Source organism: Crinia signifera, chromosome 8, assembly GCF_055691185.1.
Source record: "Crinia signifera chromosome 8, ASM5569118v1, whole genome shotgun sequence".
Lineage (NCBI taxonomy): Eukaryota > Metazoa > Chordata > Amphibia > Anura > Myobatrachidae > Crinia > Crinia signifera.
The window spans coordinates 45,393,285-45,410,957 of record NC_139224.1 but is presented as its reverse complement, the minus strand read 5'-3'; the positions used below and the strand labels follow the sequence as shown (position 1 = coordinate 45,410,957).

Sequence of the window (17,673 nt, the reverse complement as noted above, 5' to 3'; positions counted from 1 at the left end):
AACAAGCTGGTAAGCAGGTGGGGTCTTTTTTTCTTGGATTTATGTTTATAATTTTTACAAACAAATTAATAAGTATTTTTCCTGCATTGTTTTGACCCAACTACTTAAGAAAAAAAGGGATAGTTCGGTAATTATTTTGGCTTAAGGGTGCCTTGAAAAAGTCATGGAGATCCAAAGGGTGCCCTGGACTAAAAAAGTTTGGGAACCACTGCACTACACGCATGAATAACTGTCAATAAATACTGTACATTTATAGAAATAATCTTTATTCATTTCAAATTTACACTTGATTTCATCCATAATATTAATGGATAGTGTGTGTGTGTGTGTTTTGTGTTCAAGTGCCTCCAATATATGTATGACATTCTCATAGTTAAAATCTAAGGAACCAAGTTTTGTCCTCTGGAAATATCCTCAGCGGACACTCAGGCAGAGGCAGAACTCTGGGAGGCAATGGAGTCATCTGCCACTGGGCTCCTGCTCTCAAGGGGGCACCACTGCCAGTTTAAAACCATTAATTGAAAGTCATTAAAATCGCTTCTGTGGCTGAGTCAGAGCCGGCGCAAGCCACTCAGCAGAGGATGCAGTGCAGGGAGGCGCCAGGCAGGAGAGGCGTGCCCCGCTCTGCATCCTCCTATCTCATCTCTGCTGTCCTGCTGTTGCTGTTGATGTGCGCTGCACCCACCTGTCAACAGTGTGTATGACAGCAGGCAGCGGTGCCGGAAGCCTTACACTTAATCCAGATTAGTTGATCTGTCCCTCCCAGCAGCGAGCGCCTCCCATGCCTGTCCGCACAGGCTGGAAATTATTTCTGCGTCATCTCCCTGCTGCTTTATGAGTTTCTGTTCCTGCTTCTAAGCACGGAACTCTACCCCCTGCACTCCATTTAAAAGCCCTCCCCCTCTCTTCAAGCTGCTGCAGCACAGGGAGCCCGAGAATGACGACAGGAAGACTTAACCCTATGGCATCCTGGACTTGTACAGTAAGCTTCAATTCAAAAGTGTGTTCATTTCATTTTTTGTATGTGTGTATGCATGTAGTGTATGTACTGTATGTGTATGTATTTATTTGTGTGTATATATATATATATATATACATACATACACTTATTCACTGTATATATCCTGCATTATTCAGCTATCTGTTGCACCCCAACTTCCCAATCTCACACCGTTGACGCCCCCGTGTTCTATACCGCACTCCCTCCCTGCCCCCTGTGCCCACCCTCCCCTCTCTCGTGGTCTTCAACTCGGCTGCATTGTCTCTCTCCCCTCTTCCACTATCCCACTACCCTGCAGCTACCTTTCTCCCACCCAGTGGCAGCTGTGTGTCTGTGTCAGCCAGGGGCGGATTGGGATGAAAAACCAGCCCGGGAAATTTATGAAAGCAGCCCTAATGGGGGTGGAGTCTGCTGAGGGGGTGGGGTCTGTGAAAGGGGGCGGGATCCCTACTTATAGGGTAGAATTCCAGGTTGCATGCAGTTGCGGCCTTTCTTGCAACTTTTGCTGCAGTTGCATCTGCAGCTATATGCTAATGCCATTACACTGCCCTGGTGCATGGCCGTGCACCAAATATATGGACTGGCCCCGCAGGAAAATACAAACACATTTGCACCAGCAGGAAAAAAAAAACATCAAAATCAATTTGCCCCCCACAGGAATAAACACATTGTCACCCCTCTCCCCCCAGATAAAACACTGGCTCAAATAGAAAACAATGATATTTACTGATAGCCCAAACAGGTAAAATAAATACATTGACCCCTGACAGGGCAAACATTAACCATTAGCCCCCACAGAAATAAAATAAAAACACATTGAGCTCCACACACACAAAAAAGTGTGGAAAGTATATGTCCCTGGGGTGGGGGTACTGTGGCTAGGAGGACTTGGGGTAGCATGGACAGTGTATGTTCCTGGGGGGGCAGGGATATTGTCGGTAGTGTACAAGTCAGAGAGGTATATACTGGAAGCCAGGGGTTTGAGCGGATAGTGGCTATGGGTGGGTACTGTACAGTGAGGCCTGGAGGGGAGCAGGGGGCAGGCTGGGAGCAGTAGTCGGAAGCAGAGGCAGGCTGGAGTAATAGTAGTGTGGATAAGGGGACAGGCTAGGAGCAGTAGTGGGAAGCAGGGGCAGGCTGGAGTAGTAGTGCAGATAAAGGGACAGGCTAGGAGCAGTAGTGGGAAGCAGGGGCAGGCTGGAGTAGTAATAGAGAAGATAAGGGGACAGGCTAGGAGCCGTAGTGGGAAGCAGGGGCAGGCTGGAGTAGTAATAGAGAAGATAAAGGGACAGGCTAGAAACAGTAGTGGGAAGCAGGGGCAGGCTGGAGTAGTAATAGAGAAGATAAGGGGACAGGCTAGGAGCAGTAGTGGGAAGCAGGGGCCGGCTGGAGTAATAGTAGTGTGGATAAGGGGACAGGCTAGAAACAGTAGTGGGAAGCAGGGGCAGGCTGGAGTAGTAATAGAGAAGATAAGGGGACAGGCTAGGAGCCGTAGTGGGAAGCAGGGGCAGGCTGGAGTAGTAAAAGAGAAGATAAGGGGACAGGCTAGGAGCAGTAGTGGGAAGCAGGGGCAGGCTGGAGTAGTAATAGAGAAGATAAGGGGACAGGCTAGGAGCAGTAGTGGGAAGCAGGGGCCGGCTGGAGTAGTGGGAGTGTGGATAAGGGGACAGGCTGGGAGCAGTAGTGGGAAGCAGGGGCCGGCTGGAGTAGTGGTAGTGTGGATAAGGGGACAGGCTGGGAGCAGTAGTGGGAAACAGCAGCAGGCTGGAGTAGGAGTAGTGTGGATAAGGGGACAGGCGGGAGCAGTAGTGGGAAGCAGGGGCCGGCTGGAGTAGTGGTAGTGTGGATAAGGGGACAGGCGGGAGCAGTATTTGTATGGTTATAGCTAGGCTGCAAAGAATTATTATTAGGGTTAGGCTGAGTTGTGTGTAGAAGTAGGTTTAGGCTGCAGGGGGGCAGGGGGTGTATGGTTAGGTTGTGTGTGTGTTTTTTTTAGTTAGGGTAAGGCCTGTGAGGGATATGAGTAGGGTTAAGGTTAGGCCGCAGGGGTGCGAGTATGGTTAGGGTTAGGCTGTGTGTGTGTGTGGGGGGGGGGGGGTTTTCAGTGGCGTAACTAGAAATTTTGATCCCCTCAGCCAAAAACAATTGGACTGTTTCTTGGCAATTCGGCTCCCAGTGCAAAAAGTAAAAAAACTGGAACAATGGCCATGGCCTTACAATGGTGTGGTCTCAAAGGAAATGATGTAGAGAGGCAGTGGGTGACAGTGAAAAGGTAACAGGAAGAGGCAAAGAGTGATGTCTAAAAAAGTCAGAGACCAACAGGAGAGAGAGGGAAATGGGGAGATAGTGACAGTCACACCGGGGAAAGGTAGAGGGTGATGTAGTGGACGATGGGGATGGATAGTGGGAGATAGAGTGGGAGTGGTTTACAAAGAGAGACAAAGGGTGATAGAGATAAGCAGTGGGTGACCTCAGGGAGAGAGTAAAAGAGGTAGTAAGTGGATGATGCCAGGGGAAGGCAATGTGTGACAGAGGATGGCAGGTAGAGGCATTGGATGACAGAAGAGAGAGGTGACAGAAATAGAGAGTGGGGAAAGAGGAGGGAGGGGGGGAGAGGGGACAGAGGGAAAGAAGGGAAGGGGGTAAGAGGGGAAGGGTGGAGTGGGATAGAGGGGAATGGATAGGGAGAGAGGCGGAGAGAAGGGTAAGAGGGGGAGAGAAAGGAGGGAGATAGAAAGAGAGGGGTAGAGGGAAATGACGACTGTCGTCTCTCCTCCACCCTGATCACTGCTTCCCATGCTAGAGTACAGGACTTTGCCCGTGCTGCACCCCCTCAGTGGAACGCACTCCCTCGCTCCATTAGACTCTCCCCGACCTTGCAAAGCTTCAAACAGGCACTGAAAACTCACCTATTCATCAAAGCGTACCCTTCCACTGCATAAACCAGCTGGTTCTCCGACCCGCTGCCTGTTTACATCCTGCTATCTAACCACCACCCACTCGCTTGCACCTCTTGCAATCTGTCTGTCTCCCCTTCCTACTAGATTGTAAGCTCCTCTGAGCAGGGCCCTCTTCCCTCCTGTTGTCAAAGCCCACTTCTCTTCACATTTCACTCACAGCTCTCCTATACTCCAACACTCAGTGACCATCTTTGTCCGCATACTCCTCTCCATCATTGGCATCAAGCCTCTAGTTGTATGTTGATTGAGTCCTCACTACTTATATCCAAGCTGTAATGTGTATTGATCTGTGGCGCTCTTTATTTGTACTGTATTTTTGTTATTTATTCAATGTTATGCCAAGCTTTGTCTCCCTGTATTGTTCCTTTGTACGGCGCTGCGAAACACTTGTGGCGCCTTATAAATAAAATTATAATAATAATAATGGAGAGGGAGAGACAAAGTAAAAGAGGATGAGAGGGAGGGAGATAGAGAGGCTAAGGATGTAGAGAGAGAGAAGGGGGGAGGAGGAGAAGGAGAGAGAGGAAGAGAGAGAAGGGAGAGAAGGAGAGGAGAGAGAAGGAGAGGAGAGAGAAATAGAGAGGAGGGAGAAATCAGCTGTAAAGGAAAGGAGAGAAAGGAAAAGAGTGACGGAGGGGTGGATAGAGATAGAAAGGGAGAGTCGGAGAGAGAGAAAGAGGGAGTTATGTAACATTGGTGCAAGTGTGGTGTGAAGCAGCTTGTGAGGTAGAGGGCCATACTGCCACATCCTAAGCTGCGCTCGACCCCCCGACTTACCTCCGGCTGTCAGCTCCAGGCTGCTGCACAGCTCCTGCTTCTAGTTGCCAGCTCCCGGCAGCTGCGAGTGTCCGATCCGATCTCCAGGCTCGTGCTTCTAGATATCAGCTTCCGGCTAGCACCAGGTTCATACCTCAGCTCCTGACTCTTGCTTCTGGTGTCAGCTTCAAGCAGCTTTGTGGGTCAGGCTCCCGTCTCTAGCTGTCTGCTTCTGGTTCCCGCAAGGTTCAGACCGCAGTTCCCGTCTCTGGTGTCAGCTGCAACTTAAACTAGATTTAAAAAAAATAAGCACCTAAATGACGGGGGGATGTTAGCGTAAAGTCCCTTACAGCCCTACCACAGAAGGCATTCTATACGGCATAGTCTACCCTCACAACACAGGACCCCAGACTCTCCCCTTACTATGTAGCATCCATCACCCCTCACCCAGCACAGCACCCCTCATTTAAAACCCCTCTTCAAGCACAGCACAGATCACAGCAGAGCACCCATCCCTGTATGCCATCTCGCCACACTCACCAACCCTGTTCCAGCACAACACAGCAACCAACACCTATCCCAGCATGTCAGCACCCCTAACCCTTCTTCCTGCACAGCAACCCCCACCTACCAGCACCGCACAGATCACAGCAGCAGCACCGATCTCCCTACACAGCACTCAGTGGCGGAACTAATGTCTAGTAGGCCCAGGTGCAAACATATGTTTTAGGCCCCCACCAACCTGCCTCCCACCACAGGACGTCAGCCGCCCGCCCAGGTCTAGGACCTGACTCCGCAAGTCTAAGCCAACCAGAATCAGGTCCTACAGTATATCTCTACACTGAAAGAAATCACTACATTACAGTACATTGCCCCCACTCCTCTACACTACATTGCCTCCACTCCTCTACACTACAGTACATTCCCTCAATATGCAGCACTATATCACTACACTGTAAATGCTACACTACAGTGACATTACAGCTTGTCTTCACTCCCTCCAGCTCAGTGGCCAAAGTCTGCAGTATGCTGTGCCCTGACCCTGCTCTTACACCCCCCCGGGAGCCCAGCTTCTGCCTACTGCACCTATACTGTTAGCTGAAATATAAGTTACAAAGCATGGAGACGCAGTTGGTTAGACACATCATCTCACCGCTGGCCATGCCCAGAGCCCCATTCTGCCTGTATCAAAGCATATGACAGCTCTGGGATGGGGGAAGGGATTAAGCAGATTAAATGGGAAGGTGGGTTGCACTGTGGCAGAGGAAATGCAGATGGCATGCCTGCCCTGCAGAAACTGTCCCTTAAAGCAGTGGTTCCCGACCCTGGTACTCAAGTACCCCCAACAGTGCACATTTCCAGGTCACCCAGCAGGTGCACTCATTATTCAGACACGTTTTAAAAGATCACAGGTGGAGCTAATTATGTCACCTGTGATTCTGTGTGGAGACCTGGAAAATGTGCACAGTTGGGGGTACTTGAGGACCAGGGTTGGGAACCACTGCCTTAAAGGATGGCCTCCCCTTTTCTCCTTCAGTCTAAACTGCCCCCTCCTTCTTTGGCTACTGTACTCTAATGCATGATCCAGATGAAAAAATGACAGGGGGTGCACTGTAATTGGGGGGAGAATGGTTACTAGTGTGGCTAGATACGGGAGTATGGAGGAGGATTAGTGGGAGAAACAAGAGGAGAGAGAAGGAATAGTGGGTGGATGGAGCAGGAGAGAGGAGGAAGAGTGGGTGGATGGAGCAGGAGAGAGAAGGAATAGTGGGTGGATGGAGCAGGAGAGAGGAGGAAGAGTGGGTGGAAGAGCAGGAGAGAGGATGAATAGTGGGAGAGTAGGAGAGAGGAGGAATAGTGGGTGGGTGGATGAGCAGGAGAGAGGAGAATTATGGTGTACATTGGGGCAGTGGGGCCAGGGATGGTAATCTCAGAGCAGCTAGGTGCCATTTTGCAGTGTCAGGGTCCTGGCTGAAAGCACCCCATTACAGCTGCTGTAATTGAAATGGGCAGGGGAGGGCAAACTAACATGCACACACAGTGACAAACACACTGTACAGTGGAAGTGCATTACCTGTCAGTACCCCGATGAATCATACCCTCAGCCACCACCTTTATAGAACTGGAGCTTCATTCTTCTGACACAGGAAGTTCAGCAGCACGCAGCAGCAGCCTGTGCAGGGAGAGTGTAGAGTGGAGCCCCCAGGCATACAAATCAAGTGAGGAACACATTCGATCCCTGCCTGTTCTGCTTGTCACCAAGCCGGCTCCTCTGGCTGCTGATCCCCCGAGGTAGGCACCCGACCGCTGCAGCGCTGCTTCTGATTCCCAGCAGCAACCATCGCCCTGAAGTGCGGATTCTTCAGTAATGTCCACAGCTGTGTCTGCTTTCATTGCCGCTTTGAGTGCCCTACTCAAAGCATCAATGAAAGCAGACACAGCTGTGGACATTACTGAAGCATCCGCACTTCTCTCTCCCAGCAGCCGCTCACATACATTTAATTTTTTGCGCGGCTTCAGAGCTCCGCTGGCGGGGAGAAGGGTGGCGCCGCAAAACCCGGAAGTGTGTCAGTCGGGCTGTAAGCACCGCGGGAGGTGCTGTGTGCGGCCGCACATGCGCACCAGCCCTCCCGCGGCCATTTCAACTTCGGCCACAGCCGCGGCCATGTTTATTCAGGGCATTTTGCTGCGGCCGCGGCCGGTAACCGCGGAGATGGCGGTTTGGTGGCCGCGGCCCAGCCAGGGAGGGTGGGCGGCCGCTATGACTCTAAAATGTGCCGGCCCACCGGGAAACGGCCCGGTTTCCCGGTGGGCCAATCCGCCCCTGGTGTCAGCATCCATATGTCAGCATCTATGTGTCAGCATTCTTGTTTCTGTCTGTGTGTCAGGGTCTATCAGTATATCAGCATCAGTGTGTCTGTGTGTCAACGTCATTGTGTCTGTGCGTCAGAATCAATGTATCAGCTTGTCAGCATCTGTTTGGGAATCAGCATCTTTGTCAGCTTGTCAGTGTCTGTCTGTGTGTCAGCATCTGTGTTTCTGTGTGTGTTCATGTTTGCATGTCAGTGTACATTTCTCAGTGCCTGTGTCTCAGCATCCATGTATCAATGTCTGTGTGTCAGCGTATACATGTTAGTGTAAACATATGTCTGCATGTCTGTGTGTAAGAGTCCAGCTCCTGCATCCCTGTGTGTCACTGGCTATCTGCTTGTCAGCTTCTGTGTGCAAGTGTGACAGAAACTGTCTGTGTGTCAGTCTCCACATACGCATCTATGTGTGTGTCAGAGTTTGTATGTCAGAAAACATGTCAGCATCCGTGTGTTTGTAAGCAGCTGTCTGTGTGTCACCATTTGTGTGTGTGTGTGTGTGTGTGTGTGTGTGTGTGTGCGTGTCGGCGGCTATCTGTGTGCCAACGTCCCTATCCCAGTCTGCCTGATCGCCCCTGTCATCTTAAGGACATGCCCCCAGGGACCCATTCGTTTTTTTCTTTTATGTTTTTTGATTGAGGATTTGGAAACCCCCCTCTCCTACAGTACCTTCTTTTTCCTCCCTGTGGTACCTGTGTGACAAGCGGGCAGCAGTGACAGGCAATTTATTCTGTAGGGGCACTACTAGTGTGGGCATTATGCGTAAGGGCCACTACTGCTTTTGGCATGTGTTTATATGACACTACTACTGTAGATGTGTATAACTTGCACTTCTACTGTAGATATTATGGGGCACTGCTGTCGGCATTATGTGTATAAACATCACTACTACTGTGGGCATTTTGTGTATAAGCAGCACAACTACTCTGTGCTATTTGTGTAAGAGGCACTAGACATATGTACTGTATAAGGGCACTACTGTATACATTGTTTATAAGTAGCACTACAGTGGATAGTGTATATAAATTGCACTACAGTGTGGTATACATGGGATGCAGTTAATATCCCGGCGTTCAGAATCCCGACTCCGGAATCCCGACCGCCGAAATGCCGACACATTCTCCCTCCTGGGGTGTCCACGACACCCCTGGAGGGAGAATAAATTAGTGTGCCGAGCGTAGCGAGGCACCGGGCCCGCTGCGTGGCGAGCGCAGCGAGCCCGCAAGGGGGGCGATCCACGTCCCCCCCTTGTCGGCATTTCGGCTGTCGGGATTCCGGCGTCGGGATTCTGAACGCCGGGATCCCGACCGCTGGGATTCAATACTGAATCCGTATACATGTGTACTACTGTGTGTCTTAATGTAAACTAGGTACTACTGTATGACACTGTAAGGGGCATTACTGCAAGACATAATGTGAAAAAGGGGCAATACTGTGTGTTTTAACGTAAATAAGATTCTGGTACAGTACTGTTTGGCATCACTTGAATTGGAGCTACTATTCTGTGGGCAAAACCTTTCCTTGTGAGAACACATCCTTTTTCTGGTGCACACCTTCAGCTTGCTCTATCCTTTTATTAGGGCGCAAATTTATAGTTTGCAGGTAGGCGCCAAACACCCTAGCACCGGCCCTGGGCTGAGTTCTGAAATATAAATGTGTTCTCTCTCTCTCTGTATATACATACAGTATATAATATGTATTTCCTAACAGACTATATATATTTTGAATAACGTGTGTGTATGGGGGGGGGGGCACCAATATTAATTTTGCCTCCGGGCAACTGGGACAAACTTACGCCACTGCACACAGGTATTGGAACCCCAATGTGAGCCTCAATGTGAGCCTTTCTCGGCTTCTGCTACAAACACTTCCTGATTCTCTTACAGAACTGCTTGGCATTCAGTGACATGTTGGGCTGTCAGGAGCAATTACTCTAATCTTGTCCAGCCTTTCTGAACCGGGAGCCTGGCTTAACAGCAGGGTCTGCATGAAAGGTGCTTTTGTGCATAGCATGAACACTAAACTAAAGAAAAGATTGTTTCCTCTTCTGCAAAGACATGGAAATGTCTCTTTTAAGATGTTGCTGATTTCTCCTCCGTGCCGGACGTAATCACTGGACCTGTCAGAGTGCCAGCGGCTCTTAGTCTCATGTAGTCTATGTCTTTCGGAGTCTGGGGTGGACAATACACCCTCAGCAAAGTGCCAACTCCCGGGAAGTCAAGGACCTAATTGTAAGGAGCTGCAGCATTTTCCGTGGGGGGAGATTGGATTTCCAGCTCTCCACATAGCATGGGAGCGGCTCATGGAAAGAAGGTATGGGGATTATTTGCATTCCCATCTTAATGAAGGGCTTTATTTCTATGTTCTAATAATACCTGCACAGATCATAAATCCCTTTCAAAGTGGTTTAAAAAAAAAATTAATGACCGTGCTGGTAGAGACTGTTGTATATAGAGACTGTTGGATATAGAGACTGCTATGGGCTACTGAGTATCGCACACTTTATATTGTGAGTTTATTTGCAATAAAGAGTTATTAACATAATACTACAAAATAAAGACAATAGAATTATTGTGTCAAATGTTATTATGCTCGTCTTGTACCAATGGCTGATGTACAGATACAGTAGGTGCAGTCCTACCACTCCTACCTGGCTTCATTGGAGGCCCAATTATAAGTTGGCCTCAAATAATACTTTATGCAGTTGATGCCAGTCTGTGTGGCACATTATAGTCCTCTGCCAGGATATGACAGACAATGCCACTTTATGCTATTGTCAGTAAAATCCCATTTTCCTATATTACTGTGTAACTCTATATTTTGCTTAGAGATCTTGTATACTGTCCTGTGCCGCTATATTGCTCTTTGAGACCACATCCTGTGGTCAGATGTGGCCAGATGTATCAAGCTTCAAAAAGTGATAAAGTGGAGTGTGATAAACAACCAGCCAATCAGCTGCTACCTGTCATTTTTCAAGCCCAACCTGTAACGTGGCCATTGAGAGCTGATTGGCCGGTTGTTTATCACTCTCCATTTTATCGCTTTTTGAAGCTTGATCCATCTGGCCCAGTGTACAGCGATAGTGTACAGCGATGCCCTGTGCACCTATATAATGTTATTTGATACCCTGTACTGCCGGATTCTCTTTCATGGTACCTTGTACTGTTCAGGAATATGATATATGGGTATTTGTTTCATTCTGTTTTCCCATGGCAGCATACGTTGCATTGTGTCACTGTACAGTGTTCATTCACAAATCTTGCTCTGTAGCATTCCGTTATCGTGTGTGACCGGGGACATTGCATGAGGCCTGTAAGGTTTGTGGAAAGACCGTTACAGGTTTTGATTTGCTGATATTTGCTGTAATAAGAATGACGGTATATTTTAGCATGAAAAAGCTATTTGGTTATGGTTATTTCATACAACTAATTGTACAGCGCTGGTATCCAGAAAACAACTATCCATAAAGATCCAAAAAGCAGAATGAAGTAAGAGGTTAATAAATGCTGCTAGTTGGGTTCATCCTATGCCCCTGAGGTGTAAATCCTCCGTCTGGTCCTATCTCACTGTCCAGGGGCCTGATTCTGGCTCCTTTGCAAAAGCAAATTTTTAGATTTGGGTGAGTTCTTTTGTTTCTGTGCAGGGTAAATACCGGCTGTTTTGTTTTTACACTGCAATAGAGATATCAGTTTGAAGTCCAAACCCCGCCCAATTCTAACGCTCTCTGCACATGTTACATCTGCCCCACCTGCATTGCACATAGTTTTGTCCATTAGAGAGAGAATTTGCTTCTGCGAGTGAACTAGAATCTGTCCCCAGCAGCAGAACTGGGCACACCGTCATTTGCTGCAGTACAGGCTGAGCGGTACTGTGCTGGGCAGTCCTGTCCCCTATTGCAGGTGTTAGCAGGGCGCCTGAGACAGAGTCAATTAAGTCTGCATGAGAAAAAGACTCCTCATGAGAAAAAGGGTAAACTATAGAAATTAAGGATAGGAGCAGACCACCGTGTGCAGAAACCCCCAAATATACAGTATATTGATTTTCTGTGTGATTTTCCCAGGGGCGTAACTAACTAATTAGCACCCCCCCGCCGCACGTTTATTCGGCGCCCCCCCCACACACACACACACCTAACCTGCCCCCCCCCCCCCCTTCTTACCCGCGGTCTGCGTCTCGCCCGGCTCTCTGTCGGGACCTTCCTGATGTCACGGTCCCTGCCGGCTCCTGCTGCTACAATGAAAACGGACTCTTAGAAAATGGCTGCCCCCATACTGCAGACAAAAAACTGTCTGCAGTATGGGGGCAGCCATTTTCTAATTGTCAGTTTTCATTGCAGCAGGAGCCGGCCGGGACAGTGACGTCAGGAAGGTCCCGACAGAGAGCCGGGCGAGACGCAGACCGCGGGTAACTATAGCCCCGCAGCCCCCCGGCGGCGCCCCCAATTTCTCTGCGCCCCCCCACCACCGCGGGGGCTGCGGAGCTATAGTTACGCCACTGGGTTTTACCAGAAGGTTTATTACCAGGTTTATTCTAAGACGTTTATTTACTGAGCATCAGGTTGTAAAACCTGGCATTCCTGATCTTGTTTATGCCCAAAATGTAAAAGTGCAATGATCTCACCAGCAAATCACAGCCCAATGCACTTTGACATTTTGGGCATAAACAGGAAAATAACCACTGCATTTAACCCTTTGAGTGCCAAGTGAATTTGTCAAAATAGGCGTGAAAATTGCCAAACATTTTTATTCATCATATTCATAATGACCTGTAATGTTTACCTTTATAATATAGGAAATCTATTTTTTTTTTTAAACAAAATTTTTATTTTGAATTTATATAGCAAATGTGAGGGACGTTGGCATTTTTAGAGGATATTTTACACATCTCTCAAAGAGATGTTGGCACTCAAAGGGTTAACAAACCGATACGTGGCTAAACCTCCACACATCAATGACAATATGAGTTCTAAATCTATCTTGTTTAAAGATTGTGTAATATCTAACAATACCACTAGATGGCGATGTGCATCTCAATTGAAATATGTTACAAGAAGGGTGAAACTGGCCAACATTGAACAATTGTATGACTTTTTTTTATTGAAATACATTATTCTGTAACAAAAAAAATCTACTCTGCAAATCTTCTTATGCTAGTGTTTAAAGTAATGTGCCCTGTTTTATGCCTGGACTTTATATGTAAACATGGTGGGTTATGAATGGGGTACAGCATTGAGGGGCAGGGCCGGCGCCACCACTAGGCAGCCTTAGGCATTTGCCTAGGGCGCCGGCCACTGCAGGGCAGCAGTTAGGAGCAGGTCCCCGTGGATGGAGGTGAGCGGCAACTCTCCCCCCATCTCCCCCCCTGGAGCGACTCGGTGGCCAGGGCCGGCAACAGAAATCTTGGGGCCCCATACACTGATATCTATGGGGGCCCCACATCCTCATCAAGCACAGTAGTGGTGCTGAGCAGGGAGAGAGGATGGGAGTAGTGGTGTGGAGCAAGGAGGTAAATTAGAAGTAGTGGTGCGGAGCAGGGAGAGAGGATGGGAGTAGTGGTGCGGAGGAAGGATAGGAGTAGTGGTGCGGAGCAGGGAGAGAGTATGGGAGTAGTAGTGCGGAGCAGGGAGAGAGGATGGGAGTAGTGGTGCGGAGCAAGGAGGTAAATTAGAAGTAGTGGTGCGGAGCAGGGTGAGAGGATGGGATTAGTGGTGAGGAGCAAGGAGGGAGGATGGGAGTGGCTGGAGAAGGGATTTTGTCTCCATAAGGATGGCCGAGGAGCTCGGTCACCATGGCTGCTGACAGGGGCGTAACTAGAACTTGTTGGGCCCCATAGCAAAAATCTTGAAAGGGCCCCCCCCTTCTCTCAGGGAGGGAGAGTGTGTCAGAGGGAGAGAGAGAGAAGGAAAGAGAGATACTGTAGCATCTTGGAGAGTGTCACAGAGAGAGATAGAATCAGGGGGACAGAGTGTCAGGGAGAGAGAATCAGGGGACAGAGTGTCAGAGAGATAAAGAGAGGGGAGCAAGAGAGACAGGGGGAGAAAGACCTGCTTGCAGGGGGGGCTGAGGGTAAAACATGTGCACACTGGTGTTTCTTCCTCACCCTCCATGGCAGCCATTACTCTGGGTTATTTCCTCTTGCTCCTATGTTTAGACAGGTAGATTTGACTCCGCCCACCTTGGGTATATATCCTCCCCTTCCTCCATACCCTGCAGTCTTTTTCCTGTCTCAAAGTTTTAGGATAGGTAGATAGGTTTTTTATTTTGTGCCTGGCTTACCTCGTTTGCTGCAGCTATTGTCCCTGCGTGGCCAGGCTGCGGGGTGGCTCCCCGGGGGAAGAGGCACTCATCAGGCTGCGTCCTGCGCTGTGTGCCTGGAACTGCTGCCAGATATCAGGCTGTGCCTGTGGCATCCACTTTATTTGCCCCTCCATGCTGAGTCTTTGCTGGTACAGCGTTGGGATCAAGCGGCTCAGCGCTTCAGGCTGGAGGTGGGCGGAAGCAGTGTGCTGGACTGTGCCCCGAGCGTCTGGAACGCAAAAGCAGGAAGTAGCGCTCTGGAGGCTGGAACGCAAGGCGGAAGTGACGCGGCTGGCGTCCGGAAGTCGCTTCTGCGCATGCGCAGGTGACTGGCGCTGGATTCAAAAACGCTGGATCTCACACACTATCTGAAGCTTGTATGCTGATTGAAGTGTGAAGTCTGCAGATGGATCCTGTAAGCGTTTCTACCCCCCCTGAAGCTGAAACTGCCATGGAGAGGTAAGCCCTCAGTGAGGCACTTGTATTTCTACATGCTGTGCATAGCTTAGGGCAGTTAAGTGATAGGCTTTGTATCTGTCTGATTCTAGTGTGTCTAAAGCTTCTGGAAAGAAGAAGGCTAAATCCAAGAATTTGTCCAGTACTTGTACACTATGTGACAAGGAATTCCCTCCTGAAAAGGATGTCCATATATGCAAGGGCTGCAGGCAGCCAGCAGAGGCACAGTCTTTAACCATGCTCCAGTTAATGGACTGGATGAAGAAATCCTTTGTTACTAAGGATGAGTTAAAGGATATGCAGGGGACTAAAAGAAATAGATCCCAAGTCAGCCTAGACTGTGCTGGTGATGATGATGATACAGATTCCTTGTTGTTGGTTCAGGATACAGATGATGATACTGGTGATGAATCTGGAGAGATTACTGAGAAAGAGAGATCATACAATCCTGATTTGGTTGATAATCTCCTAAAGTATGTTTACAAGGTTATGGACATTAAGGATAAGGAGGAGGTCCGTGATGTTCTGTTTGAAGACAGGGTTGTCAAAACCAGAAACTTTCCGGTGCATAAAGTGCTTATGGACCTAATGGTCGGTCAGTTTCAGAAGGTGGACAGGAAGTCGAGTAACTTTAAGAGATTGGAACGGATGTTCCCAATTAAGGATGAAGCATTTGAAAAATTCTGTACTATCCCTAAGGTTGATGCGGCAGTGGCCGAAGTGGTGTCAAAGACTACAATCCTTCTGGAGGATGGTGCTAGTCTCAAGGATAGTATGGATAAAAAAGCTGAGGGTGCACTGAAAAAAGTGCATGGCGCCTCAGCAGTATCCTTAAAAGCTGGAGTGGCTATGGCGTCAACTTCCAGGGCATTAAGAGCGTGGGGCTCGTCCTTGGCCACTGATATTGAAGACAATGTGTCAAGACAGTATCTGCAAAGAAGCCTGACTGTCATGATGAAGGCCATTGATTTTCTGTGTGAAGCATCCCTGGATGTAGTAGAATACGCTGCTAAGTCTATGGCAGCGGGTGTGGCAGCAAGGCGGGCAGTATGGCTGCGCAGCTGGTCCACAGATGCAGGTTCAAAAAATAGGCTAGCCTCACTTCCCTATGAGGGGTCACTATTATTTGGAAGTAAGTTGGAGTCAATTATCCAACGTATGACCTGCGGTAAATCGGCTAGATTGCCACAAGATAAGAAGCAAAGATATCAGGGTCAGTCATCTAGAGACCAGTTCAAAGAAGCCAGGACCTATAGGCCTGGTAGACAGTACGGTAGATTCTCGGGATCTACAAGACAGTCCTTTCGTCAGGCCTCCAGAAGGGGGTTCAAGAAATTCTGACAGCGAACATGTGGGAGAGTCCATCCCAGTGGGAGGAAGACTGTTGAAGTTCGTCCACCAGTGGGAAAAATCAGTACAGGACAGATGGGTCCTCTCAGTGCTAAAATTTGGATACAGGCTGGAGTTCAAGCAGGTTCCAATAAACAAAAGATTTCTGAAGTCAAGAAATCCTACAGATTCAGAAGAGATACAGGCCTTGAGACAAATAATCAAGGATCTGTTAAAATCCAGAGCAGTAGAACCAGTTCCCTGCGGAGAGAAAGGGGCCGGCTTTTACTCAAAAATGTTTTTGGTTCGGACGCCATCAGGGGCGTTTCGGACAATATTAGACCTCAGAGACTTAAACAGATACATTGTGGACAAAAAGTTTCAGATGGAAACCCTGAAGTCCATAGTACAAGGCATAAAACAAGCAGATTTCATGGCATCGGTGGATCTGAAAGATGCTTACTTTCATGTACCCATTCACCCAAGGTACAGAAAGTTTCTCAGGCTCCACGTGTTAAATCAACACCTGCAGTTCACATGCCTCCCCTTTGGCCTTTCATCCTCTCCAAGGATCTTCAAAAAGGTCATAGTGAGTCTTGTAGCCTACATAAGATTACAGGGGATAGCCATGTGGTCCTACCTGGACGATCTCTTAATCTGCGGAAGATCAGAGCTAGAAGTGGAACTAGCAGTCCAAGGAGCGATAGAGATTCTACAGTCTCACGGCTGGTTGGTCAATCGAGACAAGAGCCATCTCAAGCCCTGCCAGAAACTGCAGTTCCTGGGGGTGATGATAGATACTACCCAGTACACGATTTCTCTGTCGCAAGAGAGGTGCGTCAAGATCCAGGAGTTAGCTGCATTAGTTCAGAATCAGACGAAGTCATCTCTGCGTCTAGTTCTTCGCCTTCTAGGGATGATGTCTTCCACCATCGACATAATTCCGTGGGCAAGATGGCGGATGAGGACTTTGCAGGCGGAAGCTCTGGTTCTCAGGAGAGTGCATTCAGACCTAAATACCAATGTACATTTAAGTCAAGGTGCAAGAGATTCTCTGGTGTGGTGGCAAAGTCCATTCCTGAAGCACAGAAGCACTCCACTATCTCAGCCTCACTACGTGACACTGACCACAGACGCAAGTTCCTCTGGTTGGGGGGCACATATGCAAGAAGCAAGCTGTCAAGGCCTATGGTCCAAAATAGAACGCACCATGTCTTCCAACCAAAGAGAAATGCGAGCGGTAGTAAATGCAGTGCGTCACTTTCAGGGTCAAGTAAAGCACAGCCATCTAAGAATACTGTCAGACAACACCTCTGTAGTGGCATATGTCAACAGACAGGGCGGCACCAAAAGTCAGGCCCTGTTAGAAGAAGTCACAAAGATACTACCGTGGGCAGAGTCAAATCTGCTGTCACTAACAGCTCTGCATGTTCCTGGAGAAGACAATACGCTGGCAGACTTCCTCAGCAGGGAACAAGTACGGCCAGGGGAATGGGAGTTAAATCAGCAGGTGTTCAACGAAATAACACAAAGATTCGGGGTCCCTCAAATAGACCTTATGGCGACACACCTAAACAGGAAGGTCCAACGCTTCTTCTCAAGGTACCATCTCCCAGGGTCAGAAGGAGTCGATGTGTTCGCCCTAAAGTGGGAGTTCAAACTCGCCTATGTGTTCCCCCCATTCCCGATGATCTCTCGCATCCTGAAGAAGATACGGCAGGAACAGGCCACAGTGGTGATCATTCTCCCCTACTGGCCCCGGCGGAGTTGGTTCCCAACTGTCCTCAGGATGGTGGTGCAGGGGCCGTGGACTCTGCCAATGATCCCCGATCTACTGCATCAGGGTCCACTACTCCATCCAGACATCAAAACACTGAAATTAACTGCCTGGATGTTGAGCGGGCGATTCTGACAGAGAAAGGGGTGTCAGAGCAGGTGGCAGGCTTTCTGTTGAAAGCAAGGAAGGCAGTTTCTTCAAAAATATACCACAAGGTCTGGAAGAAATTTCT

The 17,673-nt window shown here is 48.8% G+C and overlaps 1 protein-coding gene and 1 long non-coding RNA gene across 2 annotated transcripts in view; one reads left to right on the top strand and one right to left on the bottom strand.

The window, feature by feature from the left end:
- Positions 1–3,098: 3,098 nt before the first annotated feature.
- Positions 3,099–7,110, bottom strand: LOC146025995 (uncharacterized). The gene is made up of 2 exons (XR_014454333.1): positions 6,791–7,110; positions 3,099–5,006 (listed from the first exon to the last, which is right to left on the bottom strand). It is a non-coding gene; the product is annotated as an uncharacterized LOC146025995 (long non-coding RNA).
- A 2,380-nt stretch (positions 7,111–9,490) lies between these two features.
- The window catches only part of FAM107A (family with sequence similarity 107 member A), a 169,575-nt gene continuing 161,392 nt past the window's right edge, over positions 9,491–17,673 (top strand). Inside the window, exon 1 of the mRNA XM_083156272.1 lies at positions 9,491–9,896. Coding sequence (XP_083012398.1) covers positions 9,873–9,896 — 24 coding nt within the window. The 5' untranslated portion in view covers positions 9,491–9,872. The remainder of the gene's footprint in view (positions 9,897–17,673) is intronic.